Raw genomic sequence first — 22,040 nt, forward strand, 5'->3', positions numbered from 1 at the left:
CACAGTTGGACCAGTATCTTTGATGGGCCTCCCTCAAGGTACAGAAGTAGTGCTGCAGACAGATGGTTGCACACAGAAAGCCATGAGATGTTCTTAGGGATACAGATGTGTACTAAAAACTACTTCCCTGCAGCTGCATTCTGGGTGGGATACTCAGTGTTTGTGGATTATACAAAACAGCGGTTGAATATAGATAACAACAATACATTTGCTATTCTCAGCTATTAGTTTATATTGAAATTTTGTTTTGTATGATTCAGGTGATGCAGATGCATTTGTATGATGCAGGTGTTCAGTAAGTGCAGAATGAATACAATTTACAGCCTACCAACTCTGAATTTATAGCTGAAATAAATATTTGAACTATTTTTAATTTTTTTTCCAAATTACAATTTCAGTGGTGCCATTTTCAGTGGAGTATGTAACACATCCTCTAAAGATTTTCCAACATTTTTAATAATCTAGTTAATAAATGCACTTGCTACGTTATGTTACAGGGTTATCTGTGACTTTAAACCTTTATTGAGAATGGCTTAATTACAAATAAAAATATATTTATGTATAAAATCCCTGCATGTAAAATACCCCTTCCTTTGCTATTGACATCATGAAGGAAACAGTGACAAAACATTTTTATAAGTATTTTGATAGACAATCTTGTAATGGGAAACAAAGTTTCAGAAAATGCAGATGTTCTGCAGTAAGCTTTTTAATCTGAATTTATGTCATATAAATACTCAAGTCTTTTCACTTGGCTTTTGCTTCTTCCTTTCATCTCTCACAGCTATCTTCCATTTGGCAGCTATAAGAGATCCTGGTGAGATGGTGGAGCTCTCCCGTTGTCTGTATTGGCTTAAACAGCTTTGTTTTTTATCTTTCAGTTTTGTTCAAGTTGTTAAACACTGCGTACCAAACATTTAACAGTCAATATTGTTACATCTATCTCTGCACTTCAGAACACTTGGCATGCCCTTAAGTTCATGTTTTATGTAAAAGCTGAAGATTTGCATTCCCATAACTGAGATAGTAAGAGGCTAAATATCAATTACAAGCCTTCTGTAAGAACTGGTTTTATTTAGCTAGCCAGGCCTGCTCTAAAATAAATCCCGTGAAGTTTAATGGTGTTGAAAAACTACCTACCTGAAAATGCATGGGTTAATGAAGTACTCCATCAACCTGTAGTTTACATACCTGTTAATTAGTAACATAGCTAATACAATCTCTCTAAATCAAACATCATGAATTTGGACTTGGACATAAAAATTATCAGATCAGTAGCCTTCTGGTGATTTACTTTGGAGGAGTTGGAAGGCACTACCTGCAATATGTTTTGTATTTTTTTTTCTGGGATTCTGCTGGTGGCACTAATGTACTGGTTCCACTGCTCACAAACCACATCCCAATTTTTACTCATTTTGCAAGTGTAAGTACCAGAATGTATTCCACCTTCACCACTGATAAGGAAATTTTGATTCAGTGAAAATGTCTTGTCACATACTTTTTGTTCAGAACTTTTTAAAGGCTATTCCATTTTAAATGTCTGTTACCATTTTTAGCCTTTGTACAAAGTAGCGCTCTTGATTCCACTTCCAGACACTTTTCTGTAAGTCAACAGCTGGTAAGTTTTCCCTTAGAAAAATTTTTTACCAAGCTGAAAGTAGATTCCTATTTATTATTTCCACCACTAAATAACAATGTCCTTTTACTGTTATTCCATGCAGTTCCAGAACTTGAACAGTTCTTTTCCTAAAACCATGCCAAAGGTGTGGGATCTCAGTCTTAGGAGCAAACTAGAATTTTGCTAGCTTTACATCAATATTAATGTTTCTACCCACTTCAGCATAGGCAGGACTGGAGATGAAGACTTGTAGGAAGCTGCGATGGATGAATCTGAACTGGGTGGCTATTTCTTACACTTTGCAGTACTCATCAGCAAAGTGATTAAACCCAGGTAATACATGAAAGGATGATGAATAAGCTGCTAACAATTTCACTTGATAATGTCTGAATACAGTAACTCCAACTTAATCCAAATACAGCTATGGTAGAAGAGCTAGAAAAGCTGAGTTCCTGTCTTTTTACTTGTATTCCCTCTCAATTGATTTCAGCTCTTCTTAGAAGGAAGGTCACTGAACTAATACCCATAGGAAAATTTGGCTCAAATTATGATTCAGCATTTTAGTTGCAATCCAGTATATGCTGTCAGATATTCACAGTTTACATACAGAATGTATACCATGAGGGTGGACGATCATTTTCTGTACTTGCTTAGTAAGTTTAAAATTTATATTTAGAATGAATTCTGCAGGAAATGGCACATGTGGGTGGCATGATGTTCAGAGGTTTTTGCAAAGAGCAATAAAAGACTTCCAGGTACAAATAAAGTATAGTCACTTAAAACTTCTGGGGCAATGCAGAGCTCTGAGCAGTCATCCTAGGGGATTTAGCCAAAAGAAGTCAAGCTTGTAGTAGAGGGGAACAATACCAATAACTGCAATTCAAAATTCAGTGCAGTGGCATAAATGCTAAATCTGTGTAAGGTGAATTTGGTACAAGGGAAGTTTCCTTGAGTAAATGTATTTCATCCTACAATGCAGACAATACTGATGAGCCAGCAAGGCATTTTTTGTTATTTAAAAGTGGTTTAGGTTAGTATTATTTTCCTTCCATGATACCCTGCTGAACCTCTAATCCCTAGATTTAGGATGAAGATCAGCCCTTGATGCTTTGACAGAAAGAGAGAAACAGGTATTTACTGTATTTTTTTCTCCCTGGTTTTGTTTACCTAAACCTATGCATGTGTTACTAAGTGCTTTTTTTTCATGTGTTTAATTTGAAAATAAGCTCAAAGTGAACAGACTCTGGGCCTGTATTTTAAAACTGCTGTCAAATGTGCAACGTTGAAAATGAGGGGAAAATAAAACCCAAAAAACTAAGACATACATTGCAAAATCAGATACATCATCAGGAAAAAAAAGGTAAAGACAGCACTGCAATATAGTCCTATCAATGTCTATAAAGCCTCCCTTGTTTAAGATCCCACTGCATTTCAGGAGCAAGGTCTCTGCAGGGGGAGTCCTGAGACAAGCAGCCAGCTGCCATGCAGACTGCACAGGAAAGGACCAGAAGTATCAGGTGTGGATGTCAGCTGTCTGCGTAGATGAAAAGAATATCTTCATCAGTGCCATAACTTGTCCTGGCTTCCTCAAAGTTACTAATGCTGGTGCAGCATGTTCCTGTTAAAGAGGAACAAACTGTTAGTAAAAATTCAGAAGATTTTGCCTGTGGAAAGCTCTTATACTGGGTCTAGCGGCCTCTACAAAGAAAAGTAAGTAGTATATGGACTGGACCTGTCAGCTTAGGGTTACAGCTTTACTCAGGTAGATCTCTTCATGCCAAAGGCAGTGCTCACGGAAGTAATGCTGTAAATAGGTACCAAATTTGCCATCCTGTTATACTCTCCACACAGGAACAATTCAGCATCTCACGCTAACCCATGTGAAAGCCAAGCAAGTTTGCTAGAATGACTATCTTGATGCCTCCAGTAAATCACAGCAAAAAATGCAGCACTGATTTAATTAACGTGGCAAAACCCCTTCTGACAAATTGGTTAGTGATGCTAGAAATACATGCACACTATTAGGGGAAGTCCAGCTGTGGCTCTGTTACAGACATGTTAGTAATGCAGTGGCTGAGAATCCACCCAAAAGGAACCAGGCTACTCACGGTCAGCATAGGCAGGGTTGTTGTAGTAAATACTCCCTGAGGCTTTGTTGTAGCCACATAACACAATGAAATGGCCCTGATAATCGGGATTCCTGCAGAAGCACTTCTGTCCAATGGGAAGGAAGCAGCAGTATTTGACAGGACTTGAGCAAAGATCACACAACAGCAGGACTGCATTCACTAGGACGATGGCTATGTGACCTTGGGACAGATGGTTTTGGATGTCTTGAACAGTTACTGTGCTGCAAAAAAAACCCCGAAACCCAGACATGCTTATTAACAAGTTTGGGAAAGAGACTGGTACACAATGAAGTGTGTGATGTGGGACAGTACTTATGACGTGCAGCTGGCATAGTTATTTTTATACCACAGGTACAGCTTTTTGCTGTTAAACCCCGCAAGTTTTGCTACAGACAAAGCCTGACAAAACCTCTGTCATTCAAGGCCTTTTGATTTCATTGCTGCTGCTGAAAGTGCAGAGCAACATCTCTAGATTCTGCAGTAATATAACTAACCTTGGAATGTATTAGATGCCCCGGAGAATAGTATTAAAGGAGCTGGCAACTCACTCAGTAACTTGAGATACTTCTGTTGTGGGAAAATCAGAAGTGAAGTGTTCTTAGAAAACCCCTGCTCTTAGAAAAGCTTATCTCTGAAGTACCAAATCTTTATTGACTGAATGGTTAAAGATTGTATAATCACTAACCAAATTTGCTTCTGTCACACAGGAGTACGTTTCTCCCAGTTGCAGTTTTGGACTACCTGATGCTCTTGAGGCTTTATTTCTGTAGTACCTCCTACAGAGAATAAGATTAACCAAACATAACCTATAATCTCATCTGTTAAAAGCTGTCCTTTACTGAGGCAGATGGTGTATTCCATATGCATTAGAAACTCATCCCTTGGGTACATTCCAGATGTCCTGGCTGTGTGCAGCTCAGGTGCTTTTTAATCTTTTCCAGCGTTGCTTCTCCTCTTTGATGCCCCAGCCTCAGTACTGCACGGGTAGATAACGCCCTCTGTCCCTGCCTTGATCAAGGCCACAATTTTAAGACTGCTAAAGCAAGATGGACTGACTGTCCCTTCTGTCCTGTCACAGCTCTAGTTAAACAGATGGTGCCATAGGGACTCCCTGTATGTTAAGAAGGACACTTAATGATTCTGCTAAATGAAAGCTGCATTGCAGCATTCAAATGCTGTTGTGGCTGCCTGGTACCCTAGTTTCATTCCTTACTCCTAATCATTTACCCCACTTTGACAACAGAGATCCAAATCCAGCTTCACTACAAAAGGGATGCAACTCAAGCTGAACATGGATGCTTAGTTATTTCCCATTGTGTAATATCACTGTCAGTTGTGAAACAATTCTGCAGTTTTCCCCCTTCTCCTGGGGTTGTGGTTCTTTCATGGAGGTTCCTTATTTCATGCTCCCCTTGGCAAAAGCTTGTATGGTAGCTTTTTCTTTGCGTGTCTGTCTAGGAACAGAGAGCTATAATGTTTGCATAGGTTTGGGAACAATGGGTTGTGTGCCCATGTAGCACTCTCCTTAATTCCAACAATGGCCAATTAAGAGTGCTGTAGGCACGCCCTACTGGCTAATTTTAATGGAAAATCAAATTCAAAACGTAAGTCGACTCCTGTCAGCATTGTCAAATCACTTATTCTGTGTCGTGATTATTTTTCCTCGAATTTCATTATTAACTCTTGATGTCCATTTTTTTTTTTTTTTGACACAAATACAGTAGAAAGACTGTAATTCACAAAAAAGGCTCAGGGCTTGATTTCAGTCTCTTTCACCAGTTTAGCTTGGTGAGTCCAAGAAAAGCATGGGGCCCACAGAATCTCCAAAGAGAAAGGAAAGAAAACAATATGCTTACCACTTCTCCACCAACACCTTGCAGGCTTTGGCTTGTGCAAAGAGCTGATTCACTCGATTCTCTTCTGTGTCAAAGTGCTTCCTGTAAAAGGACTGTGGAGATAACAGAAGTTACGAACTGGAATGATGTTTACCTTAGGTAATCCACCATTTACCATCCTTGCTAGCAAGGGCCTGCGTAACTTGGAGATCTGACTATGGGATAAGAGATCTCTCCCTTAGTTCACTGGTAACAGGATAAGAGTGCCAGCTCTCATTTATAAGTTTAAATTCACTCCTGTCAGTTACTGCTGTAATTTCTATCCGGTGGCTATTCAGCTGCCTCCATGAAAGAAGCCTGTCTGGTTTGTACTGCGCAGGAGCTTGCATTAGAAGCGCCACCACTACTGCAGGCCCTCATGGGCCCCCTTGTTGGCAGTCATGAAGAGGCCAGGCTCTCACTGGACACGGGGGCTGAGTTCCCCTCTCACCTCTAGAGGTGGTTCTTCCAGGTCAGGGCTGAGGCACAGTGGTGGGCAAAGCGTGGAAGCTAGCACTGCTGCTGCCCAGGCTGAACCTGTTCTGTAGGTAGAGGGCTTCAGTCTCTGAGGCTGTCAAATAGGCTGGAACCTTTCAACAGCACTACGTGAAAACTTTTTAAAAAATTCATATTATGGCATCAGAGATATGTAAGATATGTGGGATTGTGTCTAGCCTCACCTTTGGAACGGATTTCTGCCAGTTTTGGCAACAGGCAAACCTTATTTACAGGAACTGTGGCTAACTGTCAGTAACACAGCAGGGCTTTTATAGCATGACATGCAGGGCTTTTAAAACTGTCTGCTGCCTCCCAATAGCTAAGAATACTAACCTGATTTTTGTAGCCCTTGTCCACTCCAAGCGTCTGGGTGCAAAATTTATGCTTAACACCGAAGTGCCGCATTAGGTAGGCCAGGTCAATAGTCCAGATACTCTTTGTTAACTGGAGTTCCTGGATGGCTTTCTGAAATTCATCGTTGTCCAAATGATTCAGGTACCTATGGTATCAGGAAAGGCAGGGGAAGGGAAGCAGAGATCTTAGGGGAAGCAAAATGCATGCTGTAGCCCAAGCCTCCACATCACAGGGCATTAAAACTGAAATGATGGGCTTGGCTAAGAAATAACAACAACAACAAAAAAACCCAAAACAAAACCCCAACCCACAAAGGAGCCACAAATTGAAGGGAAGGGAAGGGAGTAGGGCATATTTAACTGGATTTATTGCTGACTTTTTTTAAAATTGGAACTGTATGGGTATCTTCACTGTTTTATAGTGCTAGAAGTGTACAGGTGCTGTACAACAGGCAAGCTATACTGAGCAAGTATAGAACTCCGTCCTGAAGGGCTTACAGTCTAAATGTACAAGCATATTAGAGCAAACACAGAAGTGTTAAAAGACTAAAACTTGCTTCACGCAAGAGATGGATTTCAGAAGGAGAAAATGTAAAGGAAGTTGGTAAATATTCAAAGGAGGCTTGTCTCGGGCACTGATGGCGCAAAAGACAACAAAGGGGAGATGAAGTCAGGAGGAAGCTTGGGACAGATGGCAAAGGGGTGCAGAGAGGTGGTTACAGAAAGTTCAGGAAGTCAGAAAACAAATGGAAGTAAATGGAGGGGGCGGGGGGAAAGGACTGGAATTGAGGATGCAGGCCAAACAAGGTCAGATCAGCAGGGTGAGAAGATTAATCTTGGAGGCCAAGTTTTGGGCAGACTGGAGTGGCAAAGAGGTAAAGGGAATAAAGAGGCAGAGGTTACAGTAGTCAAGATGGGAAATTACCAGCACACGGACTAACGTCTTGGCAGAAGGGATGGAGAGAAATGAAAATCTTCTGCTTCATATCTACTAAGTGGACATCTAAATAGGTATTTCTCCTGCACCTAAGCTCATGTTCCTCTGTGGAAGGAAAGAGGAGTTCAGCAGGACAGCTACTAGTTAAAAGAAAAACCAAAACAAAACCAAAAAAACCCAAAGGGCAATACAGTGCATCGTTTGAAGTTGAAACTACTCCTGGAACAAAAGCACTCATCCCACAGCCTGGGGGCTCAGCAGGACAGAGGTGGTACATACTCATAAACTGGGATATACCTGCCCGTGACTTGACAACACAGAGAGGAATCGGGTGAATTGCTGCGCTACGTATCAGTTCTGAATTGTAACCACAGGAAAGAGGGATAGCTTTTTATCAGCTTAAACGGGCCATCCTGCAAAGTTCTTACAGCTGATCAGGTATTTTGCCTCTGTCAAACCAGTCAATTATTCAAAAGGGTCTGAAGTTCATCTTGGTTTATATTTTCCCTTGTTCCTGCTGGAGAGCTGTGCCAGGCCCAAGCAGCAGCAATTCTCCCAGGGTTCCTGAGAATAAGTGCTCTCATAAGGCTAAGTTAAACTCACAGCTGCTTCAAAACACCTCTTCTCCCTGGACATTGCCTCCTGCTACCCCTCCCCATGGGACAGGATCTCCCGCCTATTCAAACCAGAAGAGTCACTTACTGAAGCACCATCCTGGAGCAGGCTAGCCCACAGTCCCAGTGGTACAGCTGCTGAATGACTGGTACTTTCAGCTGGATGCAGTCAACTGTAGTGAAAACACCCCATGGTGAGTAAAACGCAACAGATGTCGATCCACACAGGAACATTTTTGCCGTACCTCGGCATTAAAAGTCAGCTTGTCCTCAGCACTCTAGTTGCGGAAACTTGGGAACGTTTTTTTACTTTATCTGATTGGCAGGTGTTTTTTTCTTTCTTAGGGGAATGTAGGTTTGCTATTTCTGTACAGTTAAGCATTTGGTTTCATATCTTACTCCTGTACTGTTCCATACCTGGATCCTCTGCTCTATGGTCTACTCCGTATTCCTCTGGAAGTTTCATTGTATTCTTTTTGCCAGGGTGACATAACTGCCAGCCCCTAACTATGAAGCTGTATCCCCTCCTAAAAAACAACAGGCAAGGCACAGGTATTCATCCTTTCTCTTGTACCTGAATGTATTTCTATGCTACAAAAGGAGTTAGACCAAACCATGAGAAGACGGACACAACCACGATCTCTAGGCATTGATCTCTTACAAGCCCCACACATTTGAGCCTTTTCTACAGACGTCTTTTTCCTCAGGAATTGTAATTTACGTGAGTAATTTTAGGTTAACAAAGCTCACAAACGGCACCAGTTGGTCTGTTGTATTAACTCCCTCAATATTTCAACAAAGGGAGAGGGAAAAAGAACAATCTCTACCAAAAAGTCCCAGCATACAAGTAATTTCATCCTGCTGGCCTGTTTTTATTTTTATAGGGTCAGCAATGCGGTGGTTTCAGTTTCAGAAATGCCCTAACCACTCAAAGGACTTGAAGAGTTGTGCCTGTTACCGCTACTTCAATGTCCATCAAGGCAAGTTAATTAGAAAGGGCTTTTCTCAATAACCTCACCTTTGATCTAGAAAGGACCTTTGAAAAGTTGTGTTCACACAAGGTCAACTACATTAAGATGGGATTAGAAACGCATTTGACATTTGGACTGCTCTAGTTTTGATGTAACATTATTTATATAACTTTTTAGATAATGTTTGTAACCTTATATTATTTTTAACAAAGCTATAGCCTACTGTAGGGGTAAGCCAATATAGATATTCTGGATGCTTTCCAAATATTTTTTCATAGTTGTGCCACTGTTGAACTAGGACTTTGGAGAGTGGCATACCCATTGCTATATTCAGTCTTTTTAGTTAGAGGAAGGTGCTCTTAAGTGTCCTAAAACAAAAATGAAAACCCAGTTCCCAGATTCTCCTCAAACAAGGATCTCAGATTACCTTGTAGTCATTTTTTTGGCACATTATGGTCCTGTTCCCTTTTTGTCAATACCCAGGGTCTCTGTCAGGTCCCAAGAGTAACTGAAGAGGGACATGTTTTCTACGGGAAGGCTTCCAAGGGGAGTAACTTTAATTTTCCTGGATGTCCAGCTTCCAGCCATCCCGCTTCCCAACACACGCAGAGTTCTCCGGCGGTGCCTGCCAGCTGTCCCGCGGTAAGGCACAAGCCGGCCCGTGCCGCGGCTCTACGTAACACTGAACCCCAGCTCGGTGCAGCCAGCCTGCCGGGGGGCCACCGCGCTGCCGCCGGCGCAACCGGCACCTTCCCGGCCCCGGGAGCGCGGAGGAGGCCCCAGGACCTCCCAGGGGGCCCGTGAGAGCCGCCCGCTGCCCGGGCCGTGCCCGGCTCCCCCCCCGGAGCGCCCAGCGGAGGGCTCGCCTCTGCCCCGCCGGCCGCCCGCGAGGAGAACGGCGGCGGGAGGCGGCCGGGGCCGTCCCCGCTGCCGCGGCGGGGCGCACTGACCTGGCGGCGGCGGCTCCCCAGGCTCCCGGGGGCTCTTCATGGCGGTGGCGGGGCCTGCCGCCCGCTCACTGCCGGCCCCGCCGAGCCGGCCCGCGGCGGCCCGACATCCCTCGGCGCGGCGCTGGCTTCTTCCGGCCCCGGGGGCGGGGGCTGCGTGTGGCCGGGCCCCGGGGCGCCTGCCCCGCGCTGGCGCCGCGGTGTGTGGGGCGGTGGCCGGGCGTGGCGGTGGGCAGGGGCATGACGCGGCGGGCGGGGGCCGCGGGGCCGCGGGCTGGGGTGCGGCCTGGGGCGGGCGGGGAAGCGCGGGGCGCGCCGGTGGCCAGCCCTGCCCAGGGAGCGCGGCGGCGCCGCCGGCGGGACGGGGTTGTCCCCGGCCGGCGGGACAGGACTGCGGCGGAACCGTGGTGCCGCGGCAGCGCGGCCCCAGGCGCCCGGGGCGGGAAGGCGGGAAGGGAAGGGCAGGGCCCGTCCTGCTGCCACAGCCGCCTTCCGGTTCCGGCGCGCGGTGCACGGCGGGAAGCTGGAGGAGGCCATTAGGGGAGAGCGCGGGCCCGGGCTGCGGCGGCTGGCGGGCGGTGAGTGGTGGGGGGTCGGCCCCGAGCGCGGGGCCCCGGCGCGCCCCTGGGAGTGGCAGCGTGCTTCGCCTTCTCCGGGCCCTGCGGGGGAGCGTCCGGTCCGCCCCGCATCCCCTGGGGCCTGTGGGCTGGTGCGGGCGCCGGGGCCTGAGGGGGTGAAGCCGCCTGCGCAGGCCTCGGGGGGTGCGGCGGGCCGGGCCCGGCCCTGCCCTGCCCCCGGGGCAGCGCTGAGGTGGACGGCCTTTACTTGAGGGAGGACCGGTGGCCGGGGCTGCGGTGTGTGCCAGTGGAGTGGCTGGGCTCCCTCGTGGTGCAGCCCGTTGGGTTCTGCGGTGTGCGAGCCGGGCAGGCTGGCAGTGCCGCTATGGGCGCGCCTGGGGGCATGCGTGGTCTGTTTGGTGTTTACAATTTCCTAGGTCAGAAAAGACCTGGAAAAGACTTAACTTTTGCTGGGTTTTTAAGACTCCTTTTCGCGCGGGCATTTTTCTAGAGAAAATGTATTATCAAAGCATATGGTGTGCTTGGGCAAGAGAGTCAGTGCTTTACACTGGGAAAGATTATAGATCGTGTAGATAAAACCTAGTCTACAATTTTCTCATCCTTTGTTCTCTTTGTTGTCTCAGGTGTAGAGCCACAGCACTGCAACCATGTCAATTGGAGTGCCAATTAAAGTCCTGCATGAGGCTGAAGGCCATATTGTGACATGTGAGACCAATACTGGAGAAGTTTACCGAGGCAAACTTATTGAAGCTGAAGACAACATGAATTGTCAGGTATACCTGCTTCAGAAGGATGGAGGGAAGGCTATCTGATCTGTGCCTGGGAAAGCTGGTAGCTAGCTTATTGGCAGCTTGACTAAAAGACTATTGCTTTTTAGTCTTGGAATAAAGGAAACTACCGCTACATATACGCTGTCTTACCATAATGAAATGGATTCAGGATTAGTGAGCGCTCCGTAGAGACCAGAGCTTATTCTTCCCAGTTTTTGGGTCAGATTGGGCATTCCTGATGATAGTATCAGAATTCTTAAGATTCTGTTCTGTGAACAATTTTTCCTGCTGGGGTTCTTTATTTAAAGTCAGTGAGCATAAGAATGAAAAAACCTTGGTTTTAAAATTTGAAGCTTTTTTTTATGCATGCTATTTTAGTTATCCCAAGAGGGCTTAATTTTGATGGACTTTAGGCAAGTTATTGTTGAAATCAAAATGCTTCCTTCTAGTTAGGACTAGAACAGCTTTATTACAACTGATCCAATACGAGAAAGCAAAACTAACAAAGGTAATAAAACTAACTTGAAAACTGGAGAGAAAGTCCTGGGCCTGCTTGAATAGTGGCAGGCATAGGAGTATGCTTAAGTGGTCCTGGATGCCTCGTGTTACAACTCCAGTTGAGGAAACACTATGCTTGGGAAGTGTTTGCTTTGGTACTTGAATCCTGGCTGTATATTCTGTAAGCAAGAGAAACAGGAATTCAGAACTGTGCTAGAGGCCTCTGTGAGCCCTGACTAATCTTTACTTTCTTTCCAGATGTCCAACATTACAGTGACATACAGAGATGGACGAGTGGCACAGCTGGAACAGGTGTACATCAGAGGTAGCAAGATACGGTTTCTCATTTTACCAGATATGTTGAAGAACGCTCCTATGCTAAAGAGCATGAAGAACAAAAACCAGGGTTCTGGGGCTGGGCGAGGAAAAGCAGCTATTCTCAAAGCTCAAGGTGGGTACAATTTATTTATATCGTCTGTGTGGTGTCTGTTCATCTGTTGTCCCCCTCCATTTTGCTGTAGAAGAGCTGGAAACTTAACTGTTGCTGAGGACACATAAGCTGTAAGAAACTGAAAGATTACTGGCTCATACACTGGTTTTCTGTGTATTTCATCTTATGGTGGGAGTCAAGAAACTGTCCAATTACCTGAATATATAACATTGATGCTACTGTAATTTAGATATAGTGAGTAGTTGTGTTAAATGGAGGCTTTTATATAATCTTTGTCTTCTGTCTTCCAGTGGTTGTGGCCACTGGCTGTTTGGAGTAGTGAGGGAAGGATGCAGGTGCTGTTAAGCTTTTGTAGAAGAACAAATTCAGATGTATTAAGATGGTACTTAAAACTACTGGGAAACTAATTATTAGCCACTATTTAGTTCACTCTTGTTTGTACCTTTCCCAGGGGAACAATCTAGTTATAACAAGATTGAGTAATAATGGGCCACAAAGTCCTTGGTTAACTCTAGCAAATGCAGGAAGGTTACACAGGGGAGTAACATCTGTTGAAACATATGGAATTCTGTTGCAAAACCTTGGAAGAGTGTGGGGTTGTAAACCTCTTGGGCTATACAAATTGTGCGTCAGTTCAGAAGGAGCACAAAGCATGTGAATATTCACTGCATCTGATCTAAGTAGCAAGACTGTGTAACCGTTAGTTCTGGTTCTTCTTACAGAAAGCTTTTGCTGCCATACCGCTTTCTGAACCTTCCTAGGATAGCCTTGTTTCCTTGCCTCTAAATCAGAGGCTTTGAGTGTTGTTTGTGGTTTGCTTGTCAGTTGTTGAGATAAAAATGCAGTTATGTCAAATTCATGTCATCCCTGGTGTTTTCTTTCTTCAGTGGCTGCAAGAGGAAGAGGCCGTGGTATGGGCCGTGGCAACATCTTCCAGAAGCGAAGATAATTTTGGTCTTGACAGACATGCCTTTTTTTTTTTTTATTAGGGAGTATTAACTTGACTACATGTGCATTGGTATCAGCTTTGTTTAATAAATATTTCTGACAAAAACTTGTCTGTTCTTACATGACAGGACTCCTCTTGGGCAAATACATTGTAGGTTGATATCAAACTTAAACCAGCTTTCTCTGGAAAACGGTGGACTTATATCTGGATTTGACTACTTTGTATTTGTATAGTGCATTGAATTTAAAGATCATGTTTCCTTTTTCTTGTGTAGTTCTTTTGTCATTCATTCTCCAAAGAATTAGAAGGCTTTCTTCGTGTAGAATTTTTAGTACTGTGTTTTAAAGCATGCTAGCAGCTGCATTTATGGAAAATGCAGCTTCCTGAGAAGCAAAGCACTGTGTTCTTTTGCTTTATATGGACCTACATTAGATAGAGGCCCATCTTCAGATCTGTACATTGAGCTTGTATTCTTGTGTTTCTTATTTTTCTCTTTAGATACGGGGAGAATTTTTCCTTAGGAACACACAACTTTGATAGCCTGAGTCTATATTTGCAGTGAAAAATTCTGTTCTAACTTTCATGGTAGTTTTTCCCTGTGCGTGGGGAAAGAAGAGGGAATATACAATAGGCATTTTCAAGGATAAAGTTGAAAAGTTTTGAAAGGTGCGGGTGTATGGGAAAAGTCTTTCACATGGTTAGCCATTACATACACTTCAATACAAATGCTGATCTTTTGAACAAAACTTAGGATCAACTTTAGCTTTTGGTCTTAACATCTATACACAGTCCTAAAGATCATCAGCTGATCTGCACGAAGCCAAACGCATTGATAACTTCAGTTTATTTTGCTAAAGGTATAGCGTGGTTGTTCTTACTGACTTAAATGGTTGAAATGTTTAAATGTAACGCTTCTGTACCTAATCACATACTTGCAAACAATCAATTTATCGGTCTGTACATGTACAAAATAGCTAGGCCTTGCTTTTCTGCTCTGATGCTGTGAAGACTCCCTTGTGTGCAGACATGAAAGTTGAACTAATGTATTAATTGTTAAGTTGTAAATAAAGCTGTTATTTGGTCTCATGTCACTAGAAAAACCCTGCTACATGTTCTTCTGGGTTGTAATGATGCTAAATATTTTAATTAGAAACCTCCTTAAAATGTGTTTAAGGTATGCTTGAACTTAGCGTAAGATGACACCACAATGTGGTTTTTTTTTTTTATAGTGGAGACTGAGGAACTTGTCCAAAAGACAAGACAGTTTTCACAAAGCCCTACTTCAACATGGCGTGAGTCATGTTCATATAGCAGTAATGCTTTCCTCAAAACAGAATTTTCAACTTAAAATGAGCAATTTGGGGCTTCAGGAACGACATTAAACACTTGTTTGTGGAAGCATGTCATTCTTCAAATTGACAGTCACCTGGACGAGAATGGTGACCGATACCAGTTGATTAGTTAGTTTCCCTCTGAGAGCGGATCTGCATAAGATAGAGGCAAGTAAAACTGTACTGGACTATGCAAACTACAGCCTTTAATCACTAGTAGTAATAGCTGTTTGTACTGTTTGGAATTATTTAATTGCTTTGGTTCTAGCTCTTACTGTGGGAGTGAGAGAAGACACACTTCAACAGAATTTCCTCCCCATGCTTAAGTAAATGCTTCTGAGTTTCAGAAGATTGTTTTGAGAAAGACCATCTCAAAAAACATGGTCCATTTTGAGTGTTCATACTAGATGCCCACTGAGACTGATGTTCTTTAACAGACAAAGGAGAAAATAATTCCATCCTGTTGGTGTATCATGAGATTCATGTTAAGAATTGACCCGTTTCCTTGTAATATCTCATGCTGTAATGCCTGGGATCTCTGCAAATGGGTTGGTAGGTAAGAATAGATATTTCTGTTCACATTCACTGGCTTTGCTCATTGCTATATGCTGACATACAAGATGTCTACTTCCCTAGTTGGTAGTATTATGGCTACTTGAAATGTCTTTTATTTGCAGTCTTTTAACTGGGTTTTATTGCTTTTACATCAGGCTTGTGACCGTGTTGCTAATCACGTGAGAATTTTTGTGCAGTGGAGTTATGCTACCATCAACAGGCAGAACAGGAAGGGCACCGCACATGGTTACTTTCTGTATAACTTATGTCAGGTATCTGCTGCAGGATTTTATAGGATGATTCTTCAGCTGGAACTGCCTTCTCTTCCAAAGCCAACACCTGATAGAAACCTGAGATCAGTTAATGCAACAATTAATTGCCATAAACATAAACTGGTATAGGATGGAGTGTGTGTTGAAGGATGGCAAGCTGTTCTGCCTAAAAGTGTCATCCTGGCCAAGGCTAAAGTACAGTGAGTGATGAAGTAAGTTACTGTTACCTTGGTTAATAACAGGAGAGACCAGAGGCACACTCACAGTTTGAGAAATCACTGTGCCAGAATTCTTTCGGGTCTAGCTTCTATTGGGTCTCCCTGTAACCTCTCGAGGAAACTTAATGGTGAGGTTTGCTGCATCTTTTTTTGCTGGGACTACCTGGTACTTCCCAGCACTCAAAGCTCTGCTTCCTTTTTTTTGTAAAGCCTCCAAAAAGAACTATTAATATGTAGAAAAGGAAGTAAGCCACAGATGGGGACTTGACTAAAAGTATTTTTTGGAAGAGAGTCAACATTTTGGTGAGGCTACAAATCTGGCCCATTGGCTTTGTGTCTCACTGTTTCCTTCTGACTGTTAAAAAGCATGTAGCCATTTCTGAAGGTTACATGCTAACTTCTTTTGCAGAGGGCAGGGAGAAATGGCACCATGTTTTGACCATGGACAGCTACTGGAGTGGCAACGGCTTTGAAACACCAAGGGGAACCCTAAAGCGTATAATGGTTAAATGCTATTTAAGCAAATCAAAGCTGCCTGGCAGCAGCAGGTTTGTGGGGGATTGTTTCCACTAATGATGATTGGCTTACCTTTTCTACTATCTTAAAATTCCTGTTCCTTCTTCCTGTGCAATGTCAACCTTCTGTTCACTGAGATCCCTGCTCTTCTCTGGAACAGCTGATGTGTGTGTTCAGCAGCACTGAAGGGGAGGGGGGACGACAACCATCAATTTCATAAAGAAACAGTAACTCTCCCCAGTAGGTCTGACTGATAGAACAAACTCTGCAGTACTACCTGCTTTAAGAAATTTCTAATCCTTCTGATGCTTCTCACCCCTTGTATTTGTGACTGGCTACTGAGCACACAGCAAACTTTTTTTTTTTATTTTTTTCTTCTGACCAGTGTTGCTGTACCTTTTAGGCTTGATTTAAAACATGTAACATCTCTAATCCTCATCAGCTTTGAAGAATATACTGGAGTTTGCATAAATGAAAAGCTTTGCACTATGAATTCAGGTTGAGGCTGAGTCTAGGATGAACTGTTTAGCCTCTGTAGAAAGATACTGTGAATTAGTGTTGAAAAGTTGGAAGTTTCACATTGTAGAAACTGAAGTGCGAGCCGAGACAAGCACACCACTTAGCAACTTCTGACTAGACTCACTGACACACTAGTTTGTTCCAGGCTGCTTTGAAGATCCTATGTGCAACGTGTCTACATGTGACATCCCCTTACAGTGTGAGAAATTGGAGCAGGCTGCCCAGGGAGGTGGTGGAATCGCTGTTTCTGGAAGTATTTAAAAGACGTGTAGATGTGGTGCTTAGGGACATGGTTTAGCGGTGGACTTGGCAGTGCTGGGTTAACGGTTGGATTTGATGATCTCAAAGATCTTTTCCAACCTAAATGATTCTGTGATTCTATGACATCCTTCTAACAACTGATGTCTCACCCACTAGATGGCTCTGTCGGGAAGAGAATGAAATACAAGAAACCAGTACCCTCTGGAAGGAAAAATTGCTAGAAATGGGACTTCTACAAAACCTATGAAATCAGTGCTATTACAAACTCTAGCATGAAAATACTCAGATTATCTTCTCTCCTCTTCAGTGTTCCCAGAGTGCTGGCTTCACATGCACCCAAGGTATCCCAGCTGTTGATTGATACTGTATGTTTCCTTGGTATTGGTTAATTGGGCATGATGTGCACTTAGCTAGGTTGTGCAGATTCCTCCAGTTCAGCAACTTAAGTGATCTGATTCTCTGGGACAGAGGAAACTGAATAGATGTGGCTGACTATTTTTAACATCTGCCTATATTTTTCACCCTTTAAAAATTTTTTTTTTGTTGGTCACAGACTGCAGTATTTCTTTTCTTTCCTTGCCATTGCTTTGTGTGTGGGCTTGTAAACCTCTTCCTGTTCAGTGGGTTCAGGGCTCCCATTAGCTTCCTGCTTTTGACCGAGACAAGCTACTGGCCTGAAGCTTTGACATGAACTTGCCCCTTTGATATCATCAGTGTAGATGCCTTTGAAGTACTCAGTGGCACAAAGAAGCTACACTGCAGCCATGTAAAATGTGCGGAGAAGTGCAGGCAGAAATTGACCCAGGCTTCCTGAGTCAACACTGAGGTTGTGCTCTGGTAGAAAAACCCAGGACAGAGCCTGATAATAGCAGAGGAGAGTTAAATGGCTGGGGAAGGTGTCACTTGAAAAAATTTCTTTGCACAGAACTGTAGGATCTTTCCTCACTGACCAGGTGTTTTCATCTCATATATGTGCAGTTCTGCTCTCCAGGTGTGTCTATTCAATCCTAAAGCTGTCTTTTTTTTTTTTTTTTTTTTTTTAGTTCACTTTGCAAGGGTACTCTGCAAAATATCAGCCTGTGAGTTACTGTGTTATGACTGAGAGAGGCTGGGAAGGTGTGCTGCGTAGCTGAGATAGGTGGTTAAGCTATGGTGTCTCTTCTCTGAGTGTAATTTTATGCCATGTTGTAAAACCCTGTTCTCAAGGGTAACAGAACTTGGTTTATACCCACTCTTAAAAATTGCAGGAGAGGCAGCAGCCTCTTAATCTCTGCCAGTGAAAGGCAGAAGTAAAAGGATGTGGCCTGTAGATCTCCCATGCCCTCCAGAAAATGTCTTTTAGAAGGGCAGAATGGAGTGGAAAATTTCTGGTGCTAGTAGTGGTCATGGTAATGTCCGGACTGTATCTCTTTGGTACTTAAGCTTCACAGTGAGCTTTCATTTAAAGTAGAGATGTCCTATTTCCTCTTGCCAGTAAAATGTGAGCAAGGGTGGAAGGCTGTCATCCCAGTGGACTAATGATTTGGTAAAGTTAGCAAAGGGTGGAACTCTGAGGTCTACAAGAAAGTGTCAATGATTTGGTTTCTTATTTCTCAGCCACAGGTCAAAATGGAGGAGGGGTTCTCCCAGGGTTGTTTCCTTCCTGACAGAGGCAAAAATTTAGATCTGGACTTGCATCTTATTGCAACTAAGCTGATTTTGGTCAGTAAGACCTGGTCTTCCTCCTCTCACGTTAGATAAAACTAACATTGTGGGACCCTCCTGCCTTCAGTGTTTCTTTGAGAGGCAATATAGATACACCACTTTGTATCGGTCCAGATACATGGTCCAGAACAGCCTTGAAACAAAAGCTGATATGGGCGGTGTGCTGCAGATGTAAGGTTATACTGTTCTCTACCTACTCATCCACTTGGGGACAGATCTCGTGGACAGAAGAGCTACCGTATGCTGGTGCCTGAAGTAGCCAAAGCAGTGCTTGTCTGCAAGTTGCTTTCCCAGATCAAGTTGCATTTTAACTGCTTCAGGTGTCCTGTTGTTGCCTGGTCCTGTAATAATAGTTCATGTGTCACTTCATAGTGTCAAAAGTACTTTGGAGGTAATGAATAAGGAAGTGCCACCCTCCCCTGCTCATGCTAAGTGTCCCTCAAAGACTAGGGTGTGGGGTTATTTAACTCAGTGTGAAGGCTGACATTAGTGTGCAGTGTGACCATTAGGTTTGGGGTGGGTTTATTCCATCTAATTCAGACATTTAATGAGAAAAGTATTTTGGTTTTGTGTGTGAATTGGTTGTTCCTAGTAGACAAGCTATTATTCCTGGAACAGGACCAGTCATTGCATAAGCAAGTATTGTGCAGCCTTCTGCTGCTCAGCAGAGGCTATCAGCGTCTATGAAAAGTGGAGATTTTCCAGCATCATTAATTCAGGGGAGAATGTTGAAGCCCTGGCAAAGAAACAGATTGTATCCAGAAGATGTGTAGTTATGCTGCGAGAAATGAAAAGAATGGGAGAAAAACACTATTATTGTTCTTTTGTTTAGTGGACTGCTTGCAGTGAACATTTAATTTGTTCATTTTCCCTTGCCTGGGGACTTAAAATCTGTTGTCTGGTTGGGGGTTTGCCCTATTTCCAGCTCAGTGGAGAGATGCTAGTACATCTACTCCAGAGCAAACCACTGCTTGTTGTGAGGCAAAACTCCTCACATTTTATCCCACAGTGCCTAAAACATTAATACTGGGACCGAGCACTCAGTGGGAATATCAACAGCATTGGGCCGGTGATGCAAAGGGAAGGCAACGGGAATGCCTGGATGTGCCAGGAGATGTTGTGTTTTACAGAACTGGCCCTTTAGCTTGTTCATGGCTCCATGCCGCAAAGTGGCTAGCCGTTGCTTTCATGTGTTTTTCCTTACAATACTGTTACAGGCTATAAAGACATTGTCACCTCACATGCCACAAAGAGGTTCAGACCAGGATTTGAAGACAGATTTGGGCCTGCAACTCCTGCTGAAACCGTGCTGGGCACCTAAGTACTTTTCAATACTTACCCTTAACTGACTGCCCTAACAGTGTCCCTGGAGCTCAGGGACAGAGTCTCCAGAGGCCCAGTGAGTGCTCTTAACTGCCAGATCATCCCAGAAGTGATGGGCTCTGAGCATTACCTCCTGCATCAGTTTCCTGTTGAAGAGTAAGCTACTTTGTGGTGGCTTATTGAAGTGGATACTTAAGATACTCAGGCTGCTTTGCTGGAAGTCCCCCAGCGGCATCTGGAACAGTGCAGTTTTGTGTTTCTGTTACAGCTGTTTTGTACCCTTTTTTCTGATTTCTCTGCTCTCTTGCAACAAACATCAATACTCCTTGTTAGGCAATTCCAGGAAGCTGAATCTGTGCTATCTTGATTTATTTTCATCCTCCTTCCTTAATTTAATCCTTAAAGGACACAGACTGGTGTTCCCTTCTGGAGAATAAGAGAATGTTACCTGTAAGTTTTTAACAGCTGCAGGCACAATCCCGCTGTGGATTCCTGTGCTTCTGGCAAATGTGTTTACTCACTATAGGTAAAACTGAAAAATGTCTTTATGGAGAAGTACTTTTAGGGAAAGACATGAGACTCTGAATCTGGAGAAGAGGCTACAGTGTCTGCCTGTGTTCTGGAGGTTTATAGGCAAGTTGCTTGACAAGATAGTCATGCTACTTTCCTTACAAGGATAGGGGGAAGGTCAGGGGTTTGATCCACTGATCAAATTATCTTGGTTACTGTGGTAAGAACACCTTGCAAAATCTGTCCAGGTGCAACTAAAGATGATGATTAGAGGATTAGGCTTATTTATAATTCTCCTTTCAGGAGGCTTGGTTCTGTTTTCAGGGTAGAAGCCTCTCCACCCCACTTGGCAGAAGGAAACAGACCTCTGCAACACAAATGTGCGTTGGCTTTGTATTCCAATTTTGAATGTGTTGAGTGCAATGAGTCTATTAATAACAAAGAAGGTACTTCTTGTCTGAAAGTAGGAGCTTTCAGGGTTGTTGTGTTTGGGCTTTTGGGGGAGAGGGAGTGAATTTTTTGGGAGGTTGGCAGAATTTGCCTGCATTAGAGACACAGGTCAGGCCAGAATTGCTATGAGCCTACAGCCTCAAAGAGGTTTGGAGTACTGCCACTGATGGCCCTCAGCAGACATGCGTGAAGCTGAGAATGTGATAATGCATAGACCCGTGTGGTGGCGGCATTTTAGGTTGTTTATTGATATGTTTACCATTTTCTAAAATTTCAAGTAAACTACAGGGTGAATAGTTTGGGTTTTTCCCCTGACACAATATCTAGCTGAGAAACAGAACTCAAATGTGCAAATTTTTACTCTTCTATAACAAAAACCTGTTGCTGTTTGTCGATTCACCATCGAATAAGCTCCTTTCTGCATAAGTCTCATGTGTCTCTGGAACAGCTCCACAAGCAGCCTTTTTGAAGAACGCTATATAAAAGTGTGCATCAGAGACCTCTTCAGAACCAGACATCATTTTGCCTGCAGTCCTGTTCACCTCTTGCTTTTGAGGGCTATTTGGATACAGCAGTAGGGAACGCTGTGGTTTGGGAAAAGGAGAAGTGGATGTACACAGAGGAAATGTTGCTTCTTCCTTTTCTCTGGGTATTTGTTAGGATGTCCTATCTTTGTTTTGTCTTTTCCCTATGACCTTTTTTTCCTAGTTAATGAACCAAATTTGACATGGAGAAAGTGGATGAAGCTCTAGGGAACTCATTAGAGGTTTTTCATGTCAGAATTTGACTCCAAATACATGAAGTCTAATCTTAAACCTAGGTGGAGATTTATACCAAGAGACATGCTGAAGCCTCAGCCTAGAGGCTGTTGGGAGGGTCCAAGTAGCAGCCCTCACTTTACCTCTGCATCCCCATTTGGGCCTTGCTTGTAGTGTGTGTTTCAGCTCCCTCTTTTTGGAACATGATCCTATCCTTAGGCTGAAGCTAATGCTATGGGACACACAGATTCCCCCAGTCTAAGGGTTACACTGGGGATAACTAGCAGCAGCTTTAGCTTGACTTTAGCACCCTGATCCCCAGTCCTACTTTACATCTTGTCTCCCTCTCTCTCACTGAACCCCAGCTCTGGTGATGGCTCCAGTTGTTTTATCTAGTGGGGGTCTCCCCGGACAGGCCCAGGGCACCCACCCAGCC

General features: G+C 43.7%; 2 protein-coding genes and 1 long non-coding RNA gene across 3 annotated transcripts; 2 read left to right on the forward strand and 1 right to left on the reverse strand.

The window, feature by feature from the left end:
• Positions 1-486: 486 nt before the first annotated feature.
• Positions 487-10,390, reverse strand: GUCD1 (guanylyl cyclase domain containing 1). The gene is made up of 6 exons (XM_056326402.1): positions 9,945-10,390; positions 8,112-8,196; positions 6,453-6,618; positions 5,604-5,695; positions 3,727-3,968; positions 487-3,236 (listed from the first exon to the last, which is right to left on the reverse strand). The coding sequence occupies exons 1-6, from the start codon at positions 9,982-9,984 to the stop codon at positions 3,145-3,147; spliced, it is 717 nt and encodes a 238-aa protein (XP_056182377.1). The 5' UTR covers positions 9,985-10,390; the 3' UTR covers positions 487-3,144.
• Positions 8,090-9,912, forward strand: LOC130143638 (uncharacterized). The gene is made up of 3 exons (XR_008819820.1): positions 8,090-8,217; positions 8,908-9,007; positions 9,532-9,912. It is a non-coding gene; the product is annotated as an uncharacterized LOC130143638 (long non-coding RNA).
• SNRPD3 (small nuclear ribonucleoprotein D3 polypeptide) lies at positions 10,382-14,287 on the forward strand. Its single transcript, XM_056326413.1, has 4 exons — positions 10,382-10,519; positions 11,143-11,292; positions 12,046-12,238; positions 13,126-14,287. Exons 2-4 carry the CDS (start codon positions 11,167-11,169, stop codon positions 13,185-13,187), a joined length of 381 nt encoding a protein of 126 aa, XP_056182388.1. The 5' UTR covers positions 10,382-10,519; positions 11,143-11,166; the 3' UTR covers positions 13,188-14,287.
• The last annotated feature ends 7,753 nt before the right edge of the window (positions 14,288-22,040 follow it).

The sequence above is a fragment of the Falco biarmicus genome, chromosome 1, assembly GCF_023638135.1.
Source record: "Falco biarmicus isolate bFalBia1 chromosome 1, bFalBia1.pri, whole genome shotgun sequence".
Classification (NCBI taxonomy): Eukaryota; Metazoa; Chordata; class Aves; order Falconiformes; family Falconidae; genus Falco; species Falco biarmicus.

What these genes read in the sequence shown, in the direction of transcription:
- GUCD1 (XM_056326402.1), bottom strand. Translation starts at nt 9,984, where the DNA reads ATGAAGAGCCCCCGGGAGCCTGGGGAGCCGCCGCCGCCAG. An exon ending in ACAAGGGCTACAAAAATCAG is followed by an intron (nt 5,696 to 6,452) that starts GTTAGTATTCTT and finishes TTATCTCCACAG; the next exon opens with TCCTTTTACAGGAAGCACTT. An exon ending in CAACCCTGCCTATGCTGACC is followed by an intron (nt 3,237 to 3,726) that starts GTGAGTAGCCTG and finishes CCTCTTTAACAG; the next exon opens with GAACATGCTGCACCAGCATT.
- SNRPD3 (XM_056326413.1), top strand. Translation starts at nt 11,167, where the DNA reads ATGTCAATTGGAGTGCCAATTAAAGTCCTGCATGAGGCTGAAGGCCAT. An exon ending in AAGACAACATGAATTGTCAG is followed by an intron (nt 11,293 to 12,045) that starts GTATACCTGCTT and finishes CTTTCTTTCCAG; the next exon opens with ATGTCCAACATTACAGTGAC. An exon ending in AGCTATTCTCAAAGCTCAAG is followed by an intron (nt 12,239 to 13,125) that starts GTGGGTACAATT and finishes TTCTTTCTTCAG; the next exon opens with TGGCTGCAAGAGGAAGAGGC.